The sequence below is a fragment of the Cokeromyces recurvatus genome (genome assembly GCF_025118155.1).
Source record: "Cokeromyces recurvatus strain NRRL 2243 chromosome Unknown BX663scaffold_1, whole genome shotgun sequence".
Taxonomy (NCBI): Eukaryota; Fungi; Mucoromycota; class Mucoromycetes; order Mucorales; family Mucoraceae; genus Cokeromyces; species Cokeromyces recurvatus.
Window position 1 is genome coordinate 1,467,028 of NW_026251387.1, and position 25,453 is coordinate 1,492,480.

Genomic DNA, 25,453 nt, shown 5'->3' on the forward strand with positions numbered 1-25,453 from the left:
CTCTAGCTGCTACTTTCTTTTGTTGGTTCTCTTTTATTTTGTTAGATAATGATGCTATAGGGCCCGTGCGTGTCTGTGCTCTATCTTCTTTTTTCCTGTTTTCATTTTGAACCAACTCATGCATTTAATAATCTGAAGCAATCCCTTCTTTTTATTGAGTTTTCTTCTTCTTTTCTCTGATCTATACTCGGTATGGCTTTTTCATGAATATTTAGTGTTAAACCTGCAGCAAAAAAAAAAAATAGGCGTCTATATAAAAAGAAATGTGTATAATATTATATATTTATATATATTGCTCTATTGGCTTTAAACAATAATAAATATTAAATGTATTATTATAATAGTATTTATGTGTTGAATAGTATATAAAGAAAGAAAAAAAATTTGAAAGAAAGCGAAAAAAAAAAGAGTAAAAGGGAGAAGAAATTGAACAAAAACTATACTTTTTTTTTTCTGTGGTTGACAATCCATGCGGAAAGTGATTCAAAAGAAAGGTTACACGCTATAATAATATGCTCACATGAGTGTACAATATGCAATAAAAAATATATTTAACCATTACCTTTATGTGTTAATCGTGCAGCTTTTTAGGGGTTAAAGGTGGTGGCAATACATTATTTCTAATGATTTAAATATAGTTTTTAGTCATTTTATGATAATAACGATATTCTATTCGTTATTTACCCTGAAATATTGGCTGAATTTATATCAGCTTGTACATGATTAGTATCAGCGAAAGGGTCAAAAGGATCCATACTAAAGGAAAAAGTATAAGTATATAAGTGTATATGTATGGATGTATGTAGCAATAATAATTGTACCTTTGATTTGAATTAAAATTGATTTGTGGGACTTGAAATGGATTAGTAGCTTTAGCTGCTATTTGGTTATCATTAGAATTGTTATTGTCAGTAATATTATTATTTTCTTCTTCTAAATGATGTGGATTAGGGTTAGGGTTAGGCACAAAAGATTCTCCATTCTAAATTAAAAGAATGTTATGCTTTCTTTTTCTCTCTCTCTCTCTTAATCGTTGACATGGTTTAATAAACTTACATTATGGATGTTACGATCGAAAAGTGTTTGAGAATTAACAGTTGCTTCATTGACAGCACGTTGTTCAAGCATTTCATCATAGGATCTAAAACAATTTAAAAGTTCATTATTTGCGTTAATCAAAGCGGCTATAAAAAAAAAATTGAATTAAGATCTAACGTTGTATTACAAGATAAAATTAATTATTTATATAACGTTGTACTTTACAAATAAGCTCAGAATCTTCACAAATTTCCAAATAAAAGGCTAACAATTGTTGAGATTGTTTACATTTACTATAAAACTCCTATTATTTTAAGTTAGACTATTTTTGATTTGGTAATACTGTATTTCTTTCTAACCTGAATTAAATCATTCTTTGAAATATCTTCCTTTGTAGGGTCAGTGAACGATAAAGTTTGAGAAAATAGTTGTGCACTGTTTTTTGCAACTTCAATACCATCTTTCATATCTGTGGGCTGATATTCAAGTTAAATATATACTAATTCACCTTCTCTAACCCTTTATATATATGTATATACATATATTACCGTAGGCATCTTTCTTGGCGCATGATTCGTGTTTCCAATAGTAAGGATCTGGCTTGGTTGACTATTGCCACCATGTAAACTTATCATAGTATCGTAAGCTTTTTTTATGGCTCCAGATTGTGGATTTACTCTTGTTTGTCTTATCCATGTTTCTAAGCATTGTGTAAGTTTTCCACGTACTCTATCATCAAGAGTCTTTATATACACGCATATGCATATAATTTAAGTATTTAATATCCTTCATCTTTTTTTTTTTTTTTTTTTTTTTTTTTTTTTTTTTTTTTTTTTTTTTTTTTTTTTTTTTTTTTTTTTTTTTTTTTTTTTTTACCTTGAATGAAGATAAGGCAAGAAGATCTTCACCGAATGACTTTGCACATAATTGAGTTTGGAACTTTTCAGAACAGTTTTCGGCCAAAGAATTCAAAATCTAGAGAAAATTATGCAGCATAAGTCTTTTATATATATATATGTCAAATTTTTCGGTTATGAACTTCATAAACATGAGTAATAAAAACAAGAAGACAGAGAATATAATCACCTCTAAAGCTAGAAATTGTAGTTTGGGATCATGCGACATCATCTTCTTTTGTAAAAGTTTTCTTGCTTCTTTTGCACCCAATTCTGTTGAATTAACAGCATCACATATTTGAAAAACAAGTGTCCAATCTAATTCAGTTACAGATGGGTTTACTGCCTTTTCAATATTCGAAGTGATTTCTGTAGGTATTATTTTTTTGGAAAATAAAGGCATGATACATAAGTAAAGACAAAATGAAGAAAAAAATAAAATAAAATAAAATAAAATAAAAATAAAAAAGGGAGTTTAAATCAATAGTAAAAATAGTGATAATAGTTTATTTCTGATTTTTGTTGATAAAATTCATGTGATCAGACGTGGAATTTAAAAAAGAATACAAATATTCAACCATGTACATGAATATTTAGATGCAACAGTATTCAATGTAATAAAGAATATTCTATGCATAAAATAAATAATAGTGGTTTTCTACAAGTGATGATATGCTGATCAGAATATTATTGACAGACATTAAGTCAAAAAAATTGAAATAAGGTATTTGACAAATTTTATATTATTTTCTGCGGGAAAAGGCTCATAATGTACTTCTCGATTTGTAAAGAGAGAACTATACAAATCCAGGAAATAATGCAGCAGTATTTTCCTCTCTAAAGCTTTAAGAAAGTGTCTTGATTAAAGTATAATGATCAAATGTAGTATTGCTTGTAGTATATTATCAGTGATATACGCTGTCATTTTATTATCCTTTTCTAATATGATAAATTACTCTTATTATTATTAAGGTTATTAGGTTTAAAGTAAACTCTGTTGTTATTAATAAGCTAATAATGACTTTAAGGACAGGTTCATATTTAATGAATAATCGACTATTTAGATTACTTGAACGACAACATTGCTAGAATTTTCAACATATAAACTTTAGAAAAAAAAAAAAAAAAAAAAAAAAAAAAAAAAAAAAAAAAAAAAAAAAGTTTACATATTTACATACATTTTATTCGCTTTTAATTTACTAATAAGATCTCTAAAAGCCCTGGAAGTAGTAGTCATAAAGAAACGTTATTTAATTCAAAATATAATCATAACTTTATTCCCAACATATAATATTATCCTTTTCCGATAATGCCTTCATCTTATATGGATGTATAGAAGATATCAATACTTAAAGAATTCAATAAAGGGCTGTTGCAAAAAAGCATGATTAATTAGACTGAAAAAAAAAATAGGTTAGCATAAACAATAGGGGAAAAGTCAATATGTTAAAACGATTAATTTGAAAATGTGTATATTTTATTAGTTCGTCATCTACATGTAAAAAATGTCTAGAGATAGCTTTCTTTATGCATAATAACTTGGAGAGATAAGCATATCACTCAACATAGATAATTGATCTTCATTAAATTTGAGCATATCTTCATGCCATGTGTCTGAATGGGTTCTTCTAAAATCTGAAAATGTTTTACGAATGGTAGTCTATATTTAAAATAAAACGGTTAACTAGTTATTCTTCTCAATTTCTTTTCTTTTTCTTTTTTTTTTTTACCTGAATTTCAGCAGCTGGATCAGACATACATTCTGCAAGTTGACACAGTATAGATGGCATCCACTCAGGCACTTCATAAGGGAAAGCATTAATTAAACAAGAAATACCAAGAACTCCAGAATGTTTTTGTAATACGGCTTCTGCATATCCTTCTGGCTCAACATTCTTGCCCGTCTTTTCGTCACGCTTTCTTTTAGGAATTTTCACTTGTATTTTAGCTATAAATTGAGCGAGTAATGTTTGAATGGCATCTCTTTGTGAACAACGAACCAAACCACCTAGGGTAACTGAAGCTAACTGGCGTACTTCTATCTGCGTATCCATTAACATTTGTCCAATCACTTCCATAATACGTAACACTTGTGTACTATTTAGAGTAAACAAGTTTTTGAAGAAAAATATTTGTAACACTGGTAAAGCTCGAATACGAATATGCCAACTGGATGATGTAGTTAATGTAGTCAAAAATTCGTCAATTAAAGTAGGTAACATGGAAGATGGATAATTGATACGGGCTACTAAACTTAATATGCGGCCAGCCATTAGTTGTAAATCTTGATCATCATTAAATTCTTGCATGATAAATAATTTTGGAAATAAAGATGTAATGTAAGGCAAGGTGCCGGAGACACTTGCATGACTAAACGCTTCATACAGCCAGCAAAGAATTGTTTTACTAGCATGCGCATAGTTAGTAGTACTACTCATTATATCACCGCTTGTCGTCATTTCAGTTAACCAATTATCTAAGTGTTGTACTACTACCTTCATTCTTTCTGATTGCTCAGCATTCAATGTCGTTGGTACATTACCAACACCATCAATTATAGAATTTGCTTTTAATAAATTATGAACAGATGGATAGGATGGAACCCATTCTAATTGAAGTAATTCGTTTATATTTACACCAATGACCTCACGTACTTGCTTATAAGGATGCTGTATATTGTTGATATAAGTAGGTAATATTTTACAAATCAAAGGCTTAAACTTCCATTTCAATGATACAATAAGTGCACGTACAAGCAATAATTTGCGTGCTTCGTTAAAGGCAGCATATGAAGTTGGATCTAATTCAGCTTCTAAAATCAAGTCTATTAAAGGCTGGATTCGACGAGGATCACGACGAGTAGCGCAAAATTTAATAAAAGCGTCCCAATACAATAGGGAATCAGGTGTGATACCATTAAAGATATTTTGAAGTAAAGGCTTAAGCCATATCCAAACAGAGGATAGTTTCGTTACGTTCCAATGTTTGGTGCCTCGGATTAAACCACCTAGAATTTCAGATGCAGCACGTTGTGAATTCTTCTGGTCAGTTGCTTGACATAATTTTTCAATATGTTCTTTTGCTGCAGACAAAGGTCTATCACCAAATACTTGAAATATACTACTAATCAAGCGAGCATTTTCTAAATTAAACCGATCTTCTTGTTTCTGGTTGACTTCTTGTGAAAAGTAAACACAAAGCTTTGACCAATATTCTGATGAAGTAAGGACCTTTTGAAATTCATTAAAGGCTTCTTGAGAATCAGGCTCAACAGTTTCAAATAAGAAATCCCTGTTATTGACCTTATATGCCGTATAACTTTTTGGCCAAACATACCATCCTAAAGTTGCATCATCAACAAGTACACTTGAATTTGCATTTACAGGCGTCAATGCTTGATAAGAAGCCTCTAACAGATTAGACCCCATTTGAAAATTAGATGGATCTTGAACTTGGATATTCACCTTTAAAGGATTACGTACTTGTCCTGTAATAAGTAGTGTCTCATTACCAGCAGCAAAAGTGCGCTGTTTAATGTATAATAATAATTGAATGGTGGTGCTAATACCAACAAATCGCATACTAGGCAGCTCCGATAAAGTAGCATTATTAGCAAATGCAGCCAAACGTGCAGATGGCTTCACATCATTACTTAAAAATAACTCAATGAAATTTGCTGTCATTTGCGCATAACGCCAGTGTACACGCGAATCGAGAAGAAAGTCAATTAAGGAGTCAATTAACTTGTGATACTGTGCTCGGTTATTTTGAAGACGTGATTCTACTAGTTTTTGGATAGATTTTATTTTCTGTTGAAAATGATCTGTTTTAACCGTAGTAGGAGAAAGAGCAGAAAGTAGAGAATCCAAATAATCAGGTGTAATAACATGGAAGGAATAAGTATGTATATAGGAAACATAATCCGTGTATACCTCACGGATTAATTCCTGTATAGTTAATTTATCTTGATGTTGAGCATTACAAATAGCCATCACAAAACTAGGAATAAATTTCCAGTGTCTTAAACAGGGCATTAAAATAGACTTGTGTGTGAAAAGATAAAGAGCGCCTTTCATACGATCTGCAGGAGTTAATGGCTGGAGAGCATCTAACAATACAGGTACAATTAACGATTTTGACTGACGAAAACAACGAGCAGTTACCGAGAGTGCAGTTTGACTAATTTTTCTAATCTCAGCATAAGATCCCAGTGACATTTCAAGCAAATCGTTGAGAATTGCATCGTGTAATGAAGTTCTTTGGCGCGCATGAACATTTTGGCGTAATCTTAAAAGATGATGATTATACGCTCGACGGATTAATAGATTACGAGGATATCTCTTTTTACAAAGTGGTGTTTTTCCGATACATTTTGCATAACTATACCCACTTTTACTACGATCAAATTGCGACTTTTCTACACCTCGTTCAGAAAGAAAAGTACGAGCAATTTTAATCAAAATTTTTATGCTTTCAACATCATCTTCTCGCTTATTTCTGAAGAAATTGGAAAGCTGATGGATTAGTTGGCCAATATCATATCGAATTCTACATGCTTTTTGTGTTCGAGGATCGGTAGGATCAGAAAACGCATATCCTACTTCTAATCGTGGTACAATAAAATCTTGCAATTCATCTTCTTCCTCTTTTATGCCATCTACATCTTTCATTATAGTATCCTCATTTATATTCTCACCATCGTTAGCAATCATTGCACCACTACCCATTAAGCAGTTCCTTACGACTGCTAAATGACGACAAAATTCATTACTAATTTCATGATTGCTTTTTCCTAACTGTTCTGTATCATCCATAAGCTTTTCTAAACGATGCATAGACGGTTTAAGGAACTGATCTAGATATTCAAGTGCAAAGTTCTTTTCAGTTTCAGAAGGTGTATGCCATTGAATCTCTAAATTAGCAGGATCACCAGGCTGGCCCCAAACTTGATGTGATTGTTTGGACATAAACTCTTTGTCATTCCATTGGGAAGGATTTAAACTTCTGAATTCCTTTGGATAGATATTAAGCGTAGTACTTAGTACGCTACGTATCAATTTGCCTGTCCACATAATACCTCTACGACTGCGACATTGTTGAATCATAAGATGTGTTATATCTATAATATCTTGTTTATAAGGTAAGATTTCAGCTCCTAACATGGATACAACTGAAAACAAAATATTTTGATACCAATGAAAAGTTGAATCAGACTGAATTAAATTAGATGAAGCCGCATGAGCAACAGTAGCTGCAGCACCGTGTTCTAATTCATTACGAATATTAGAAATGCAAAGGGGTAAAAACACTTTTGCAGCCTTTTTAGGATTAATTGAAGCGATCGCATCACACAAAAGCCCCACTGCACGAACAGCATTGGGTAAAACACGATCAGTAATAAATTCAATAACTAGACGTAAAGCTAGGTCATATAATTCATCTGATAACTGGCCAAAGACAACATCACAGGTATGTAACAGTATTTGTGTCAGGCCAGTTTCCATTGTCGCACCACTATGACTGCTACCTTGTTTCTTACGATTCTCTTGGGGAAGGTTCTCAAAGATAGTAAAAGCACGATTTAAAAACTTTGCTAACCATTCCTCGAATTCACCTGTACTGGCTTTAACAAGATAATCTTCAGTATCTTTAGATAATTCAGCAAAAGGATTGTCTGTATATTCTTCAGTTGGATAATAACCATCTTGATGTTGAGTCATATCACAAATAGGAATTGACATTAAAGAGGTTGATATGAACATTAATGATGCAATCGTCTTGATAGGATCATTCATATCGATACCTGGAATAGCAAGATGTAATAAAGGTAATAAGTGCTTTCCTCCTGCTGGATAATTGTCACGAGAGAACAATGGTAAAGCAATATCTGTTAGTATGCTTAAAGCGCTGGATGTTCGATGTGTTTCTGTCAAAGTTTCAAGTGAAGGATAGATACGCTCAAGTAATCCAGGAAAAATAAGTGAAGGTTCAAGCCATGAAAGATATTTTAAGGTTGATTGACTAGCGCCAACAATATATTGGTCCTTACCGAACATACTCAAATATGTTACAGGTCGTAAGATTAATACAAACTCCTTTCGCAATGCCAATGTCAGTCGACGATGTGGTGGTACATTACAATCTTCTTCTTGCTCCTCTCTCCAACGTTTTAAAAATTCAGCTGCTAGATGGCGTGCAAAGGTGGTTAACATATAAGACCAAGGTCCATGATTAGAAGGATGATAATAGAGCTCTGTTGCCTGAATCATATCAGATAAAAGTGAAAGAGTATAGCTAGATTGTTGATTATTTTCGTCTGGCATAATTGTATATACAATGAAACGTGCTAATGATTTAAATTTTTCCTATTATATTTATCATTTTCTTTTTTTTTTAATTCCACTTATTTTTCTATTATTAATGTGTTACTTACAGGTTTCTTTCGAAGCAGTAACGAATTACCAGCTTTTGAGTCAATTCTTAAGCCCTGTGATCCATAACCTGTTGTTGCTCCACCTGCTGCACCACTGCTAGAACTACTTCCATCGCTACGACTACCGACAGGTAAATTCATCATCCTTAAACCTACTGTAAATATTGTTTTTATCTGTTGTTTTGTGAATAATCCAATATTGCTTCCTTGATCTAAATTGTGTTCAGCAATACAAGAGACAAGATAAGCAAACTGAGTATCATAAATAGGTGAATTTGAAAACATAGACCATAATGAGAAGATAGTAGGTAGATAATTTTGAGCATGTATCGTATGTGTGGATTGATATTCTATAGGTAAAAATAAAACAAGATAGCCCTGAGCTTTGATTGCGTCAGATATTGAGTGCGTAGTAAATTTTGGCAAAAATTCTGCTAAAATTTCTTCTGCTGCGTTAGGTGAAAAAAAACGCTGAGCGTAGCCTACCAATCGAAGTACATGTACTATGTGTTTACTATTAAATAAATTATTATACGTTAGTTCTAAAAGATCAAATAAATCTACCTAATTAATAGTATACTTACGATTCACTCATTAAAGTTCGCTGCCTTGATTTTGGAAATAAGATTCTTTCGATTAGTTCATATAAAGGACGCCATTCCAGTTGAAGATCTTCAGGACCTAATCTCTTTTTGTGCCTGTTTTTTTAATTTTGCATGTTAATTGCCTTGTTTTGGTAAATTCAGTGTGTACTTACCTAATCAAACGTATACAACTATTTGCCCATAGCTCAACAAGTGCAAGCTCCATGCCGGGCATTATTACCATTTCATACAGCAACTTAGAGAGGCTTGCCCTTATTTCTCGAGGTACAGCATGCTTCATATCTAAGTAACTATAAATTTATAATGCATAGTAAATATCTATATAAATGTATATATATATTGATATATATACTGATAATAATAACAGTATCTAGTTACTTTGCTAGACGTTTAATCCAAGCAACAGCACCAATAGTAAAGTCTTTAGCTTTTACACTAATGACTAAATTAGTACATATAGTATTTAACCAAGTTTCAGCTTCTTTATCGAGTAAGTTTGCATAAGGAAGACTCTGAGCATAATGCATGGCATGCTCATTGTCATCTTGAATTACAGATAAAGGAATCATTTATCCCTATTTAGCAAATTGTAAAATAAAATTAAGTAAAACAAAGAAAGAGAATAATAATATGAGATTATGGACATTGCGCAACAAAAGATATATTTTTTTAAGTGCGGACAATAAAAATGTTGTTTATTGTATTTCTTATGTAGAAAAGGAAACATTTCTGTTGACATAAACATTCTTTTATATACGACACAGCAATATGTTTGTCTATATAATTTAAAAAAATAAATAAATAAAAGAAGATTATTTCGATACTATATACTTTTAAAAATGTTATAAAAAAAAAAGTTGACACTAATAATTGATATTATTATAAGTAGCCATTTGATATGATTAACAGATTACAGGTATATTTTGGCAGCTTCATAGGGTTAATCTATATTTTATACCACTTTACAAAATACACATATTTTTATGGCTTGTTTTTGTAATTTGTTTAGGTAAATAATAATACAATTATAAATATATGCAATACATTTAATACTGAGAGAGTAAATAAACTACGAGCTTCAGAATAACAGTAAAAAGAATAAGTACTATTTGTACTTGTCCAAAATAATTGAATGATTTTTAAAGTAGAAGAGATTCTAGTGTGATGTTTTGAAATATATGCATTATGAATAGAATATGAAATTACCCGTGTTGAGTAAGGAAAGGAATAGCAACAGTTAAAAAAAAAACAGTATTAGATTGACTGACATTATGCAAAAAAAAAAAAAAAAAAAAAAAAAAAAAAAAAAAAAGAATGGAAAAGTAAAGCCATTAAGCACAACTTGTTCAACCCTGTTTAAGTGTTTATTAAGATTATTTTGACTAATTTTAATACGTTTAAAAGCTTTTCGAAATAAATACAGTTTCTGTCTTGCTACAGATAATACATCTCCTTATTAAAAGTAACTTTCTTTCTCTTATGGCTTTGAATATAACTATTAAAGCTGTTTATTTAGGACACTCTGAACTTGAGGCAATAAATTACTACGAGTTGACTTTATTCAAGTTATTTGTATTTTTTTTCCTCTCATATCATTTTTATTACTCAGTAAAAATTCTTTTTCGTGAGTGGTATGTGGTTTAATAAGACTGCAAAATGAATAGACAAATATATATGAAGTGTAAAACAACTTTAAAATCATAGTTAATAAAGAAGTATATAAAAAGTTGAAATCCTTTGTTCGATCTTATTAATCTAACTACTTTTGATCAAAGGACGATGTTGAATGAAGTTAAATATTTCATAAAAATAAAAAAGGAATGCGGCTAAGGTGGATCGAACACCTGACCTTTAGATCTTCAGTCTAACGCTCTCCCAGCTGAGCTATACCCGCTTAGTTGTTTTTGTCCAGTTCATTAGTAATGAAGTAGATACGCAGCCAATAGAAGTCACTGCAAGCAATGAGTATATCTTGTAAAAAATATAATACAGGATATAATCAAATTTTAGCAGTGATTTTTAAATGTTATTATTTTGATCACTTTTTATTAAAAAATGTTTAAATAAAAATAATATTATATTTTGGAGGTTATAATAGTATTCATGTATCCAAAAAAAAGTATATCTCTACTGCCATTTTCTATCATTTTATTTAATTTTTAATTTTACAGCTATTTTGGCTGTAGACCAGGAATTTCCTTTATCCGGCATTTCCGCCAATAAAATTACATAAAATGAAAAAAAAATAAAAATTGCGGATTCTGAAAAAGTACTTTAACATTTTTTTATTTATTTTTCATTTTTTTTTATTCCCCACAAATTTTATATGCGTAACTTTAATTATAGGCTTATAAAATGTAAATTACATTTCAATAATGTAAAATACATTGCAATTGTTTCAAATCATACTTGATGTTTTTTTTTCTCACTCAAGTTTTTACCAAAAAAAAAAATAGTACACGTAATATAATAAAAATATGTATTATAATTATATAAATAAAATAAAGAATTTTTATTATATGTAAATAAAAAAAAGATGTTTAATTAAATTGCATTCAATCTAATCTATTTTGCATTTCAATTAGATCGTGTAATGTGTTGATTTATTAATTGACTTTAATTTTGAAATGAAGAAAAAAAAAAACTAATTGCGAATGTAAATTAAAGCAATTCCATTATTAGTGATTATATACATTCGTTTACAATTAGTGAATTTAGAGAAAAATAAAAACAAGATTTAGCAATTATATAATTAATGTAGTTGTGTTCATTTCAATTAAATTCCTTTTTTTTTTTAAAAAAAAAAAAATTCAAATTTAATCCCCCCTAGTAAAATTATTTTATATTTTACTTTTTTTATTCTTTATTTAACAATGACCAACATTACCGACATTGACAAATGCAAATGTTCTGCAATCAGCTCAAAAAAAAAAGCCCTAAAGACTTTACTATATATTTTCAAGAGGTAATTACTACAATTACAAGAGTAATGACATCTCCATTGTTTAATGAAGATGACATTGGTAAATGAATTAACACATGTAATTAACAATTCTCAAATATTTTTAGTAAAGGATATTATTGTTCAAAGTAACAGACATTTTGAAAGGTAAAAGATAATAAGTTAGTGCAAAAAATATAAATGTATTGCTAAGACTTTTTACATTGTATATATAGAGTTTGCTGCTATTCAATAATTTAGTTCGTTTTATTTCAATAGCGGACCGAAAAAAAAACTTTTTTTTTAAAAAAAAAAGAGGTAATCACATCCTTTTTTCCTTTTTTTTTCATTTTTTAATACATTCGTTAAACTACTAATTTTTTTATTGTAATAGATGTTCATTTTAATATTGTTAGCTATTACTCTTTTTTATATATGTATTTAAATTATAGGTCTTTGTTGATTATTTCAAATTGTAAGTATTTACATTATTTTGAAAATATATGTATCTTTTTTTTTTTAATTTTTCTCTTTTCTTAAATCAAAAACAACTAAAATGAAACAATTAAATAGGTATGTGTTGGTCTTTATTATGCAGCAGCAATATTTGATTCAGATCTACAACAAAGACTTGTATTATTTATCTATTGAAAAAAGGTATATAAAATAACACCTTTATCTTTAACTATTTCAATATGTGTATTAACAATTCTTTATATAACAGGGAGGTCAAGTACAAGTGTACATCATTCTAATGTAACATTGAAAGGTATAGTGTGGGAAAAAAATAATAATACCCGAGATTTAACTAATATTCTTTTCTCTGCAGCACAAACATAGATCTAGCCTTTTGTATTTTTTTTTTTTTTTGGTAAATATGATATTTCTATACTTTATCATATGTTAGCTTTTATTAATTATTTATTCTATTAATAGTGTATGCTTCTTTTGTAAATGGAATACTTTTCTGTTGATCACTTCAATTGCTACTACTTTTTGTTTCTGTTCTGTATGATAATCCTTGCAATCTCTGTGTTCTTTTTCTTTTTTTTCCCCAAAGCCCGAAAGGATTCTTTAATCAATGGCCATGTTATCAATAGAATATGTATTCAAGGTAAGTGTAATATTTTACATGTAATGCTTATAGCATACTCTTTTATTATATTATTATATTATTATTATATTATATTATATTATATTATTATTATTATTATTATTTTATATGTACCAATTTTTTATGTAATAAATAAATAAATAAAAAAAGTAAATAAAAAGCCACATTTTTTGTAAACAATGTATTTAATAACGTCCAATAAAGAAAGGCAATAAAGAAGCCTATTTAATATAAACAAAGCCTAAAAGGGAATAAAATACCATCTATATAACCCAATAATGTATAACCATGTTTTGATGAGTCATGAAGCATAAAGCCAATGATAAACAACATGGTATGTAAAATATTAGCAAATGAAAAGCAATTATAAAGTACAGGATTTAATCAAAACTTGTAAAAAACAGTACATGAAATATATAAACCCTGTGTGTATCTTGTAGAAAAAAGTACAAGAAATGTTCAAAACTTGTATATATCCTGTAGAAAAAGTGCAAGATTTGTTTATATCTTGGTTATATCTTGTATGATTTTGAGGCAGGATTTATACATATCTTGTACATATATCTTGCACATACAAGAAATGTCTAATTCTTGTAGTACATGATATAGTGCAAGATATAATCAAATCCTGTGTTATATCTTGTAAAAAATATACTCAGATGATTGCAGTGTGGAATATAATCTGCCGTTCAGAATAAATAGACTGAATAAGAGAAGATTTAAACCATCAGTAAAGGAGTCCGACGTGAGAAAGAAGAAGTCGAAGTTATGCATGATTTGTGAAGATAGAAAACGTCGGCATAATCAATTGACAACATGAGAAAATCAAGAAGACAACACTTATGCATCTTTACTACAATCACGATTTTCCCTGTTGTCATATAAACTTTATTTTGTAGCAAAATTAATATAAATATCGAAAAATAATTGATTTTAAATAAAGACAATCAATAAATATTATAAAAACTTAATTATATTCTTTGTTATTTTTTGTTTAATACCGTCTAAAGTTTTACTCTTTTGTATCTCAAGAAGTCAAGAAACGACAATTGGTAGCATCAGAGCGTTTCGTATCTACTAGCTTATATTATTTTGTGTGCCCTTTGTGCTGTTTAATACTATTTACTTACTGATTGCCTTTGTGCTGTGCCTCCGTGCTGATTAAAATATTTGATATTTGCCTAAGTGCTGTTAACTACTATAGTTTGGAAATAATTGATAATACAAGTTTATATTGACTTTGAACAAGAATGAATACATCTACAAGTGAAGACCAAGTTATTAATAAGGAACAACAAGACTCAAAGATTGGAGAATATACGGAAATGTATGCAACTATTATGAAAGAATTTACTAAGGCTTTAAAAGAAAATTATAACTCTATGTCCAAGGTCACTACTCATAAAACTACTGAACCTCCCACTTATGATGGTGTAAGAGATGCTATGACCATTGACTCATGGATTCGTACAATGGAAAGATATGCTGCTTTCCATGAATGGGACCATATCAGGATGAAAAATTATGCTATTACTTTACTCAGAGGAAGAGCTGATGCCTGGTATAGGACACTGGAAATTGCTAACGATGAACCTGAAGACTGGTTAACCTTTAAAAGGGAACTTATTGATTTTTTCCGACCAGATGACGCAGTCCGTTTGGCTCGTGACAAACTAGCAGTCTATCATCAAACTGGTTCATTAATTGATTATGTAAATGGTTTTATGGATATTATAGCCGCTATTCCTGGAATAACTGATGATGAAGCATGTGACAAATTTATGAGGGGAATCTTAAACAAGACTACAAGATCCGAAGTACGACAAGTATTGCCTTGTCCTCTGAAGGAAGCTATTCGTATTGCTATTGCACATGATAGCGCTATCCATGAAGGTCAACAATACTATCGACGAGGTTATAATGGTTATCGTCAACAAGGAGCTTATGCGGGTGAACCAATGGATCTGGATGTTATATCTTCTTATCGGGAACCTGGAAGAAATACTCGTAATAATATCATTGTCACTACTGTGGAAAAATGGGGCACATCCGTCGTTATTGCAAAATCCGTCGTGATGATATAAAAAGGTTGGAGTTGGAAAAATATCAAAAACTCAATAGTCAAGGAAAAAGTCAGGTGTCATCAAAAAAGGATTTTCACTAAATGTAGTTGATGACAAGGAAGTACAACTACATGAGAATTCGGAAAATCTTCCTTCTCCTCATAATAATATTGTAAATTGTCAAAATTGTGTTCATCAAAATATTAATAAAGAAATGATTGAATTTGTTCCCTACTCCTGTTCTAATGACTACAATAAGACTGAAAACAAACAATGCTCATCCTCTCCTGTTGATAACAAAAGAATAATCACAGAATTAGTACCAATTACATCATCAAATCATGATTTGGCGGCAGAACTCAAGTATCTAACTGAATTAAACACTGTCTCTACTCAACTACCTCTATATCAGGGATACATCAATGATAAATGTCTCAATATCTTAATTGATAGTGGTGCTAGTGAAAATTATGTTTCTCCAGAAATAACTAAATGGGCACAAGATGTTTCTTTTGTTAATGATCGACAAGTTGAAATAGCAAATGGGAATATAGCAGAAATCACTCAAAAGGCTACATTGAAACTGAACTTAAATGGCTTTGTAAAAACAGTAACAGCATACGTATTCCCTACAAAATTTGACTTGATTCTTGGGCGTTCATGGTTAAAAGAAGTAGATCCAAAACCTGACTGGACCACGGACTCCTGGATAATAAATGATCAAATAAAACTGACACCATGCAATGATCATTATAATACACAAGCAAAATTGGCCTTGGATTTGAATTATTTGATCTCACATAAGCAAGCAGAAAGATGTCTGAAAAAAGGTGCAGAAGGTATCTAATGTACTTCAATGTGGTTGAATCAAATGATCAAAAGAACCCATCAACGGTACAAGAAAAATATTGGGATGACCTAGTCAAAGAATTTCTTCTGTTTCCGTGAGGAATTACCTGGACTGCCACCAGAACGTGAAGTTGTACATGTTATCAACACTGGTAATGCCTCACCGGTTAGTCGTCCACCATTAAAATGAGTCCCGCTGAATTGGATGAACTACAACGCCAAATCAAAGAACTACTAAATTAGGATTGATTCGTCCTAGTGCGTCTCCATGGGGTGCTCCTGTTTTGTTTGTGAAGAAAAAGAATGGTGAAATGAGAATGTGCATTGACTATAGGGCTCTAAATAAGGTCACCGTGAGAAACAATCATCCCTTACCTAGAATTGATGAGTGCTTGGATCGAGTAAAAGGTGCTTCTTATTTTACTAGTCTTGATCTCAAATCTGGATATCACCAAGTCAGAATTAGACCCGAGGATATACCAAAGACAGCTTTCAACACCCGTTATGGACAATTTGAATTTTTAGTTTACCTTTTGGACTGACAAATGCCCACCAACATTCCAAAGTCTAATGAACAAAGTTCTGGTGATTGTCTGGATAAATTTGCATTAGTCTACCTTGATGACATATTGATTTTTAGTAAGACGGAAGAACAACATAAACAACATGTTCGACACGTTTTGAATTTACTGAAGGAGGCCAATCTAATTGCAAATTTGAAAAATGTGAATTTGGTAAAAGAGACTTGATTTTCGTTGGATTCAAGATACTCCAGAAGGAATCTTACCTAGTCCCCAGAAGACTGAAGTCATTCGTAACTTCCCTCGTCCAACAAATGTCAGGAAGTTCGACATTCATAGGTCTTGCCCAATACTATCGAAGATTTATTCCAACTTGCTTCTATTGCTTCACCGTTGACGGACTTAACTAGAGGTACGGTGCCAAAAACGTGCAATCATATGGACTACTGAATGCAAGAAAGCTTTGATAACTAAAATTGTTACTAACATCTGCTCCGTTTTACGACTGCCTGATATGGATAAACCATATAGAATTGAAACGATGCATCGGATTTGGATGTGGTGCTGTACTCTACAACCAGATGATCAACACCGCCATTATGGCATCCTATTGCATATGAATCAAGAAGTTTCTGCTGCTGAAAGGAAATATGCTGTACAAGAACGAGAATGTTAGGAATATTGCATGCACTCAGAAGCTGGCGATGCTTTATTGATGGATGTAAAGGAGGGTACAAGATACTAACTGACATTTGCCTTTATGTTACTATCGATCTCAAGAACGACCATCTCCTCGTTAACAAGGTGGATGAATGAACTGGAGTTGTATGCGCCTGACATCGAGTACAAGCCAGGAAGGAAAATAACGTACCAGATATCTTGTCAAGAATAGGTGGACCAAATACCTCTTGTGCTACTACTTCGTTCGAACCGGATTATTATATGCTACATGGAATATAAGAAATGCTTCAGTATCAATCCAAAATGACTGGCCTTATTTACACTAACCTGGATAGAGTAAAATCGAATGACTTACGAAATATCTAGAAGATAAAAAGATAATTTCATCATCCGTGATAAAAGGTCTTCGTAAGGTGATCACTGATACGGAGAAAAATATAATACAAGCTGTCCCTTTCTGCCATTTGCTAACCGAGCCGATACAGTTGCCAGATATCATGAAACATATGGCACGCAGGTTTCAAAACTATGCTTAAGTGTTTACTCCTCGTTTTGGTGGCCACAATGAAGAAGGACTTGAAGAATGGTTAAAAACATGCCCACTTGCCAAGTAATAGTCGCCAGGAAAATACACCACGATTATGCATCCTTTAAAAGTACCCTCTGCTTTGATCGTTGGCATATCGATTTTATTGGCGAATTCCCACTACACTAAATAAAAACAAATGGTTAATCGTTGCTGTGGATTACGCTACAACTGGCCAGTTGCTAGAGCAGTACCAGAGCTACTAAAGAGGCTGTCGCAGACTTTATATATGAAGAAATCATGATGAGGCATGGTTGTCCATCCGAAATCTTAACGGATCGAGGAGCTAACTTTAATTCGGCTTTGGTAAATGCATACTTAAAACGAGTGGGGACTCAACACAAATTAACTTCAGCGTATCATCCACGTACAAATGCGAAGGTTGAACGATTCAATGGTGTTTTAAAAAGTATGTTACGTAAATATGTAAATGGTGCACTTCATCGATGGGATGAATTTGTGAATGCCGCGCTTTGGGCCGCTCGAATTCGTGTACATTCCACAACAGGTTATAGTCCCTTCTATTTAACGTATGGTCGTGAACCAAGATTACCTGGTGACACATTAATTCCGTATATCGACAAGGACACTTTCAAAGACCCTAGGACAGTAGCTGACTATACCTCTAGAGAATTAACTAATTTGGGACAACACCGCGCAGCTGCAGAATTCAAAATGAAAGCTATGGCAGAGCAAGATAAAGAAAAATGGGATGCACACATTAGAAAAACTTCTTTTGAAATAGGTGACAAAGTCCTACTTACTCATGAAGGTCGCTTCACTCTTGAACCTACGTTCAAAGGCCCTTATATCGTGGTAGAATCATTTCCCGAGTTCGGAACTTATCGTTTACAAACATTAGCTGGTGAGCCGTTGCAGTCGTTAGTTCATGTCGATCGCCTAAAAGCCGCTCATGGTACTACACCTATAGCCCCTTGGTACGATCCCGTTGCTGCACGTTCAGAATGGAGAACAGTAATGCATAATGCTGGTATCGCAGGCACAGTTCCAACTCTTCCTACGGATATAGAAGCTGAAACAGCAGACATTACTATTGATACAGTTGATCCCGTTAGTTCCCCCACTGATATTCATACCACCGACGAGACGTTGCATCCATCACAAACAGAAGTATCTTCAACCAGCCCCCCCATGTATAATGACCAGAGCACCATGACTTCAACAATATCTTCTTTTGTAAATGATGACAAAATTGAACCTTGTGATGAAGATCTACATTTTGAACAAGATATTCCTCTTCTACAAGAATCAAACGATAATTCGCTTCCCGAGCCGGACATTCACCCTGAAGACACCCCAATCACGGTTGAAACTTCCATTGAAACCTTTGATGTTGACATTGAGGATAATCCTTGCATTGATAGTGCCGCTGACTCTCTTGCCAACAGCCCAGTTCTAAGTGCTCGAGGACGATCACCAAACAAGGAGGGGGGTAATGTCCAGTTCATTAGCAACGAAGTAGATACGCAGCCAATAGAAGTGGAATATAATCTGCCGTTCAGAATAAATAGACTGAATAAGAGAAGATTTAAACCATCAGTAAAGGAGTCCGACGTGAGAAAGAAGAAGTCGAAGTTATGCATGATTTGTGAAGATAGAAAACGTCGGCATAATCAATTGACAACATGAGAAAATCAAGAAGACAACACTTATGCATCTTTACTACAATCACGATTTTCCCTGTTGTCATATAAACTTTATTTTGTAGCAAAATTAATATAAATATCGAAAAATAATTGATTTTAAATAAAGACAATCAATAAATATTATAAAAACTTAATTATATTCTTTGTTATTTTTTGTTTAATACCGTCTAAAGTTTTACTCTTTTGTATCTCAAGAAGTCAAGAAACGACATTTTGACAAGTGGTATAAAAATATAAAATTTGCACACAAAAAATTTAGTTAACAGTCACGTGATATACCGGACAAGTCCGGCAATTCAATTTATTTCATTTTAATTTACCCTTCTTTAATATTTCCTTTTATATAATATCATTTTTTTTATTTAAGTATCATTTTTTAATATAATGGAATAAAATCAAGCTTTTTACTTTGCTTTAAATTTTTATCAAGTTGTTTAATTGTAATTTGATTAATTGAACTGAAACGACAATACAGAAGATTGTCAATTAAATATAGAAACAGTAACAGAAAGAAATATCAATTCATTAACGACGACATAAAGAACAAAAGCAATATTCAACTTACATTTATACCTTTGTCTCAGTATAAAAGTAACTAGAAGAAACATTAGCTTCACAAAAAAAAAATAAAAGAAAAGGATTCTACTGTTAAGCACCACGAACATATCAGTTTGACGCAGTGTATAATAATTATAAGATGGCAATTATATAAAAGGCAGTCACGTGACCTATGACTACTTTTTCGATATGTTTTTTTTATAATTATTATAAATATTTTATTTTTCTTAAATCTTTAATAAAGAGAGCTTTTCTTTTGATACGGTTGAGAAGAATTTTTTCAAAAAATTAAAAAATTACCAATGAGCACATTTAGGTTAATTCCCCATATACCGCCGTCGGACTTGGAAAAATAGAATTTCCTTTTATTGTAATACCACTAGTAGTGATAACCTACAGCTAAAATATGTTGGATTGTCCAGTCTATTAGGAACGAAGTAGAGAACCAACAAATAGAAGTAGAGTACAATCTATCGTTTAGAATTAATAGGCAAAATAAAAGAAGATTTAAGCCGATAGTAAAGGATTCGGACGTGAGAAGAAAGAAGTCAAAATTATGCATAATTTGTGAAAATAAAAGACGTCGGCATAATTAGTTGACAACATGAGAAAATCAAGAAGACAACACTTATGCATCTTTACTATAATCAATAATCACGATTTTCCCTGTTGTCACATAAACTTTATTGTTGTAGCAAATTTAATATAAATATCGAGAAAATATTAATTTTGAATAAAGAAAACCATTAAATATTATAAAAAGTTAATTATATTCTTTGTCATTTTTGTTTAATACTATCTGAAATTTTACTCTTTCGTACCTCAAGAAGTCAAGAAACGTCAAAGTCAGTATTTTTTCACTAGTAATATATTAGAGAGCCATTCCCGTAAAATAAAATTGCATTTTTCAAAGTCCGACGGCGGTATATGGGGAAGGATCCACTTTCGAGAGGCTGAGTGAACTAGTACATGGAGGAATGCATCCTGTAGGTCGATAGAAGTAAGGTAATCTTGCGGTTGGATCATTTTGCAAACGAGTTGAATAGTTTCCATTTTGAATGGTCTTCGTGGTACGTACTGATTTAGTGGTCGTAGATTGAGTACGGGACGAAGGTCGCCGGTCTTCTTGGGTACGATGAAGAGATGGGAAAGGAAACCGGGACCATGGGTTTTCTCTATCGCTTTCTTCTCTAGTAATGATAAGATCTCGGTCTCGATTGCTGTTCGTGCTTGTGATGTTATTGCTGTTGGAAACTTGATTGAAGAAGTGGATCGGTAGTAAAGTGGATTCGAAATCCGTTTTGAATGATATCGAGAATCCATTGGTTGTTTGTTATCTTTGTCCATGCGTCTTGATAATATTGAAGACGTCCGCCAACAGGTCGAGGTTTTAGCGTTTCTGAAAACCCCGAGAGTTGTGAGAAGAAGAGTTTGAAGCACGAGGAGCAGAAGGTGTGGTAGGTCTTGAAGTGGTACCAGATAAATTAGATTTGTCAGAAGACTTGGAGAAGTGGTCTTCGGATTGGACAGTAGTGGATCTTGGACTACTGTTAGAACGTTTTCCCTTTTTCTTTCAGGAAGTACGACCTTTGGATTGAGCATCTTGAATGGCTTTGGAGAGCTTGGACTGTTCGAAAATGCGTGTCGTATCCAACAAAGCGTCTTCATCATCTGAGTTGGCTGCAAGTGGGGCCGTTGGCAAGCCGGCATCTCGACAAATGTTATCAATACGAAGTTGAGTGATGTGAGAGGCAACATCAGACAGTAAGCTGTGAATCGTACGAATAAAACTCGTAGAATCAGCAATAGTTGGAGTATGTCCTTGGGCAAGATTATGTGCCATAAGGTCAATCGGTCAAGTGAGTCCAGACAGGCGATATTGTACGTCGGCAAGCTGTTGATCAAACTTGCGAGTAAGTGTTCTAGTGTTGATAAGACAAAGATAACAAAAGAATAAGACAGAATAAATCTGTGAAAACTTTGTATAAAACTTTTATTATCAAAATGAAAATTAAAAATTAAAAAATGAAAAAACTGAGTTTTCAAAAGATGAGTGCAAAATGGATCCTTATTTATATCTTGTGGAGAACGGGTTACTTCGAGACAGGAACAGAGTGAAGATATCTTGAAAGAAGAATATTTCCCATAGAATAATTAAAATTATTGTGTTAGAGCTCTAGTCTTTGCCCTGACTGAGAATTAATCTCAGTTAACTCTAATAAACATTAAATTATTGGTGCTTGATTTAGCCGGTTATTTTTCTTGAAACAAAATAATAAAATCTCGTTTTTTCATACTTGTGAATGATATAGGAAAGACACTTTTGATATATAGATTTATATTCTAACCAGCTTCTTTATGTTATATTCATTCCTCAATGTACTACTTAAATGAATTTCATTATATTATATAGTGTATTCAATTAGAATAGAGTTCTCATAGATAGTATATGATTATATTTATAAGTTAGTATTTTAGACAACATTAAATAATAATGCATATATATAATTAATAGGTATAATCTATAATTCATATATCTTTATCATTAATAACTCCTTACACTATGTTTTTCTTATCATTATTTTGTAGAGTTAGTATTTATTATAACATTATTTTTTCTCATCACAAGAATGTCTTATAAACTGAAATCAAATAATATTGTATGCATAAAGTGTATAACTAATAATTATAATATCATCCGGTTCTTCATGACTCTGATTTGTACATTATAAGATATTATGTAATACATCATTATATACACAACATCTAGCATTGACAGAACGTTGTAAAACAGGTGCACGATAACGTCGGTCCGAGTTGGAAGGACAGAGATTGAGGAATTTGCGACAGTCGGCTTCTGACAGAGGTGATCTAAAGAAATCAGCAGCTGCGTCAGAAAGAACATCATAGAATTCATCGTAAGGTTGCAGATCAACTGTAGTTGGTCGTGGAGTAAGGTAGGGATCCACATGGGCTGCTACAGGTGCTGAATGTTGCTGCTGCAATAACGTCTCCAGGTTTTGAAGGCGTCGTAATAATTCGTCGTGCTCATTGGACATAGATCTATTAAGTAATTCGAATGGTTGAGTACAGAAATTGCGAAAGAAAAATTGATAATTATATAACTATAATTATTTTTTTATTTTATGATATATTTTCGATAAATAAAGGAAAAATTGGTAACACAGTCAGAGTCTCCGACTCAGGACCAATAATTCGAATATACGATATTGTCGTTTTGCACATACGATATTGCCGTTTTGCACATACGATATTGCCGTTTAGAACATACGATATTGCCGTTTTGAACGTACGATATTACCGTTATTGCCGTTTAGAATATACGATATTGCCGTTATTACCGTTTTGCACATACGATATTGCCGTTTAGAACATACGATATTGCCGTTTTGCACATACGATATTGCCGTTTAGAACATACGATATTGCCGTTATTGCCGTTATTGCCGTTATTGCCGTTATTGTCGTTATTACCGTTGGATGCTATTGCAAATAACCCCGTCGGAGTTTCAATTTTCCAATTTCCTTTTTTGGAAATTGACTACGCACACCACATTTGTATGTTATATGGCGGAAGACTAAAAAATAATAAATGTTAAAATGTATAAGTGGCTAGTAATCGCGTTCTCAATCTGCTGGAGCAAGTTCGAATCCTTTTTGCCTCAATTTTTTGTCCCCTTAATATATTAGTTTTTTTTCATAAATGCCTATATAAATGTGGGGAGTTGTTTTTATTTAACAGTTTTAGGTAATTTTATTATTTTTTTTTCTTCTCTTTTTGGTTTTTTGTATTGATTGCTTATTCTGTCGGGTTCTACGGTTCTTAATTTTATTATATTTATATGACGTTTGAAATGTTATGATAATATTTGGGGAGGTGTGCCAAGTGTGTAAAAAAAGTTAGCTTTGCCTGTGTAAGCGAGAATTCTGCTTGTCTAAGTTTATTAGTGAAAGACGGTTTGTATTTTACTAGTAAAATATAATAAAATAGAGATAAAATATAATTAATAAAATAAAACAAAAAAAATGAGATAGATAAAGCACATTAAAACCTATTAATAAATTCTAGCAAGGTAAACATAAGTTAGAAAAGTGTATTAAACTGAATTACACAAAATAAAGGTTAATAAGTTAAGCATATTTAAAACTTTTGTAAGATGATGAGTAATAATAAGATAAGATAAAAATATAACAATTTGTATTTGATAATATAATTATAGAACTAGAATAATTATTTAATTATTATAATTTCAAAAATCATTACAGGTATATACATATCTTTTGTAAATTTAATCTAATATTCTTACTAATTCACGTACTTTGAGTAAATTCAATTAATGTGCCTAGTTGTATTTCCCCTGTTTGATTTTTAAAGTTATTTTTTTAAAAATGTTTAATCAAAAATATATTTTTACATGTAGGGCTTATATTAGTTGTTTTTTCCATACAAGAGTATATATTTAATATATATACAGACAGAGTTATTATTGAAGTGTGCTGTATGATCTATTACGATTATTTATTTTATTCAATTAAGTTACAAATCATACAATCATGGGAAGGCCAATAGATATTATAATTTTTATTTATATATTCAATTTAGAATAAAAAATAAAGCCAGTTTATAGCTGTTACTAGATTTTCAGAAGTTTTGAACCTTTATTATAAATCAAACAGTAATATAAAACTAAATAAACTAAATTACTCTATAACTTATATTAAAATATATCATTATTATTCAAAAGCTTTAAGTTGTTTTAATTGGCATTTAAATGCATTATAAATGAAAAAAACAGATAGTTTAATAATAATGAATTTATATATACCTATAATGAACAATATTGAACCAAAACAACGGGTAAAAACCATTAAAATAAACATATAACATATGAAAATATAATTTCGACGCTAAGCGCACCTCAAAAAAATAAAAAATAAAAAGAGTCGATCAGGATTCGAACCTGCGTCTCCACGTTGCCAGCGTGATACTTAACCACGCAGACAACCGCGCATAATTTTCTCAGATATTTTAGAGAATAAACAAGAGGAGTACCGGCTTTTGGGCAATTTCCAAAAAAGGAAATTCGAAATTTCAAACTCCGACGGGTTATTTGCAATATTAACCATTACCGTTATTACCGTTATTACCGTTATTGCCGTTATTGCCGTTATTGCCGTTATTGCCGTTATTGTCGTTATTGCCGTTTAGAACATACGATATTGCCGTTTAGAACATACGATATTGCCGTTTAGAACATACGATATTGCCGTTTTGAACATACGATATTACCGTTATTACCGTTTAGAATATACGATATTGTCGTTATTGCCGTTTGCCGGTTTAAATTTGAGTAATCCAAGTGGGCACTATTTTGAAACATCATACTCTTTTCGTGCGCTATTCTTTAATGTGTAACGAAGCACATGATTTTAGGGAGGTGGGCATTTTGCATGTTTTTTATTTGTCTTGCGAAATGTTT

At 31.6% G+C, this 25,453-nt stretch overlaps 5 protein-coding genes, 1 non-coding gene and 1 pseudogene across 7 annotated transcripts; 1 reads left to right on the forward strand and 6 right to left on the reverse strand.

The window, feature by feature from the left end:
- Nucleotides 1-571: 571 nt before the first annotated feature.
- On the reverse strand, nucleotides 572-2,337 carry BX663DRAFT_482262 (uncharacterized protein; the record flags this gene model as incomplete). The annotated part of the gene is made up of 9 exons (XM_051524410.1): nucleotides 572-620; nucleotides 685-756; nucleotides 822-982; nucleotides 1,057-1,184; nucleotides 1,264-1,342; nucleotides 1,398-1,514; nucleotides 1,587-1,781; nucleotides 1,915-2,013; nucleotides 2,125-2,337. 9 exons carry the CDS (start codon nucleotides 2,335-2,337, stop codon nucleotides 572-574), a joined length of 1,113 nt encoding a protein of 370 aa, XP_051388013.1.
- Nucleotides 2,338-3,459: 1,122 nt separating this feature from the next.
- Nucleotides 3,460-9,499, reverse strand: BX663DRAFT_425475 (uncharacterized protein; the record flags this gene model as incomplete). The annotated part of the gene is made up of 6 exons (XM_051522487.1): nucleotides 3,460-3,594; nucleotides 3,665-8,299; nucleotides 8,368-8,881; nucleotides 8,952-9,065; nucleotides 9,125-9,262; nucleotides 9,351-9,499. The coding sequence occupies 6 exons, from the start codon at nucleotides 9,497-9,499 to the stop codon at nucleotides 3,460-3,462; spliced, it is 5,685 nt and encodes a 1,894-aa protein (XP_051388014.1).
- A 1,294-nt stretch (nucleotides 9,500-10,793) lies between these two features.
- On the reverse strand, nucleotides 10,794-10,866 carry BX663DRAFT_t12. The gene has a single exon. It is a non-coding gene; the product is annotated as a tRNA-Phe (tRNA).
- Nucleotides 10,867-11,845: 979 nt separating this feature from the next.
- BX663DRAFT_482265 (uncharacterized protein) lies at nucleotides 11,846-13,229 on the forward strand (the record flags this gene model as incomplete). The annotated part of the gene is made up of 7 exons (XM_051524411.1): nucleotides 11,846-11,937; nucleotides 11,958-11,995; nucleotides 12,042-12,081; nucleotides 12,366-12,388; nucleotides 12,638-12,682; nucleotides 12,974-13,027; nucleotides 13,189-13,229. 7 exons carry the CDS (start codon nucleotides 11,846-11,848, stop codon nucleotides 13,227-13,229), a joined length of 333 nt encoding a protein of 110 aa, XP_051388015.1.
- A 7,630-nt stretch (nucleotides 13,230-20,859) lies between these two features.
- On the reverse strand, nucleotides 20,860-21,795 carry BX663DRAFT_547664 (uncharacterized protein; the record flags this gene model as incomplete). The annotated part of the gene is made up of 3 exons (XM_051531027.1): nucleotides 20,860-21,206; nucleotides 21,360-21,467; nucleotides 21,540-21,795. The coding sequence occupies 3 exons, from the start codon at nucleotides 21,793-21,795 to the stop codon at nucleotides 20,860-20,862; spliced, it is 711 nt and encodes a 236-aa protein (XP_051388016.1).
- An 883-nt stretch (nucleotides 21,796-22,678) lies between these two features.
- Nucleotides 22,679-23,011, reverse strand: BX663DRAFT_547665 (uncharacterized protein; the record flags this gene model as incomplete). Its single annotated transcript, XM_051531028.1, has 1 exon — nucleotides 22,679-23,011. The coding sequence occupies one exon, from the start codon at nucleotides 23,009-23,011 to the stop codon at nucleotides 22,679-22,681; it is 333 nt and encodes a 110-aa protein (XP_051388017.1).
- A 1,902-nt stretch (nucleotides 23,012-24,913) lies between these two features.
- On the reverse strand, nucleotides 24,914-24,984 carry BX663DRAFT_t11 (annotated as a pseudogene). The gene has a single exon. The product of its transcript is annotated as a tRNA-OTHER (tRNA).
- Between the last annotated feature and the right edge of the window lie 469 nt (nucleotides 24,985-25,453).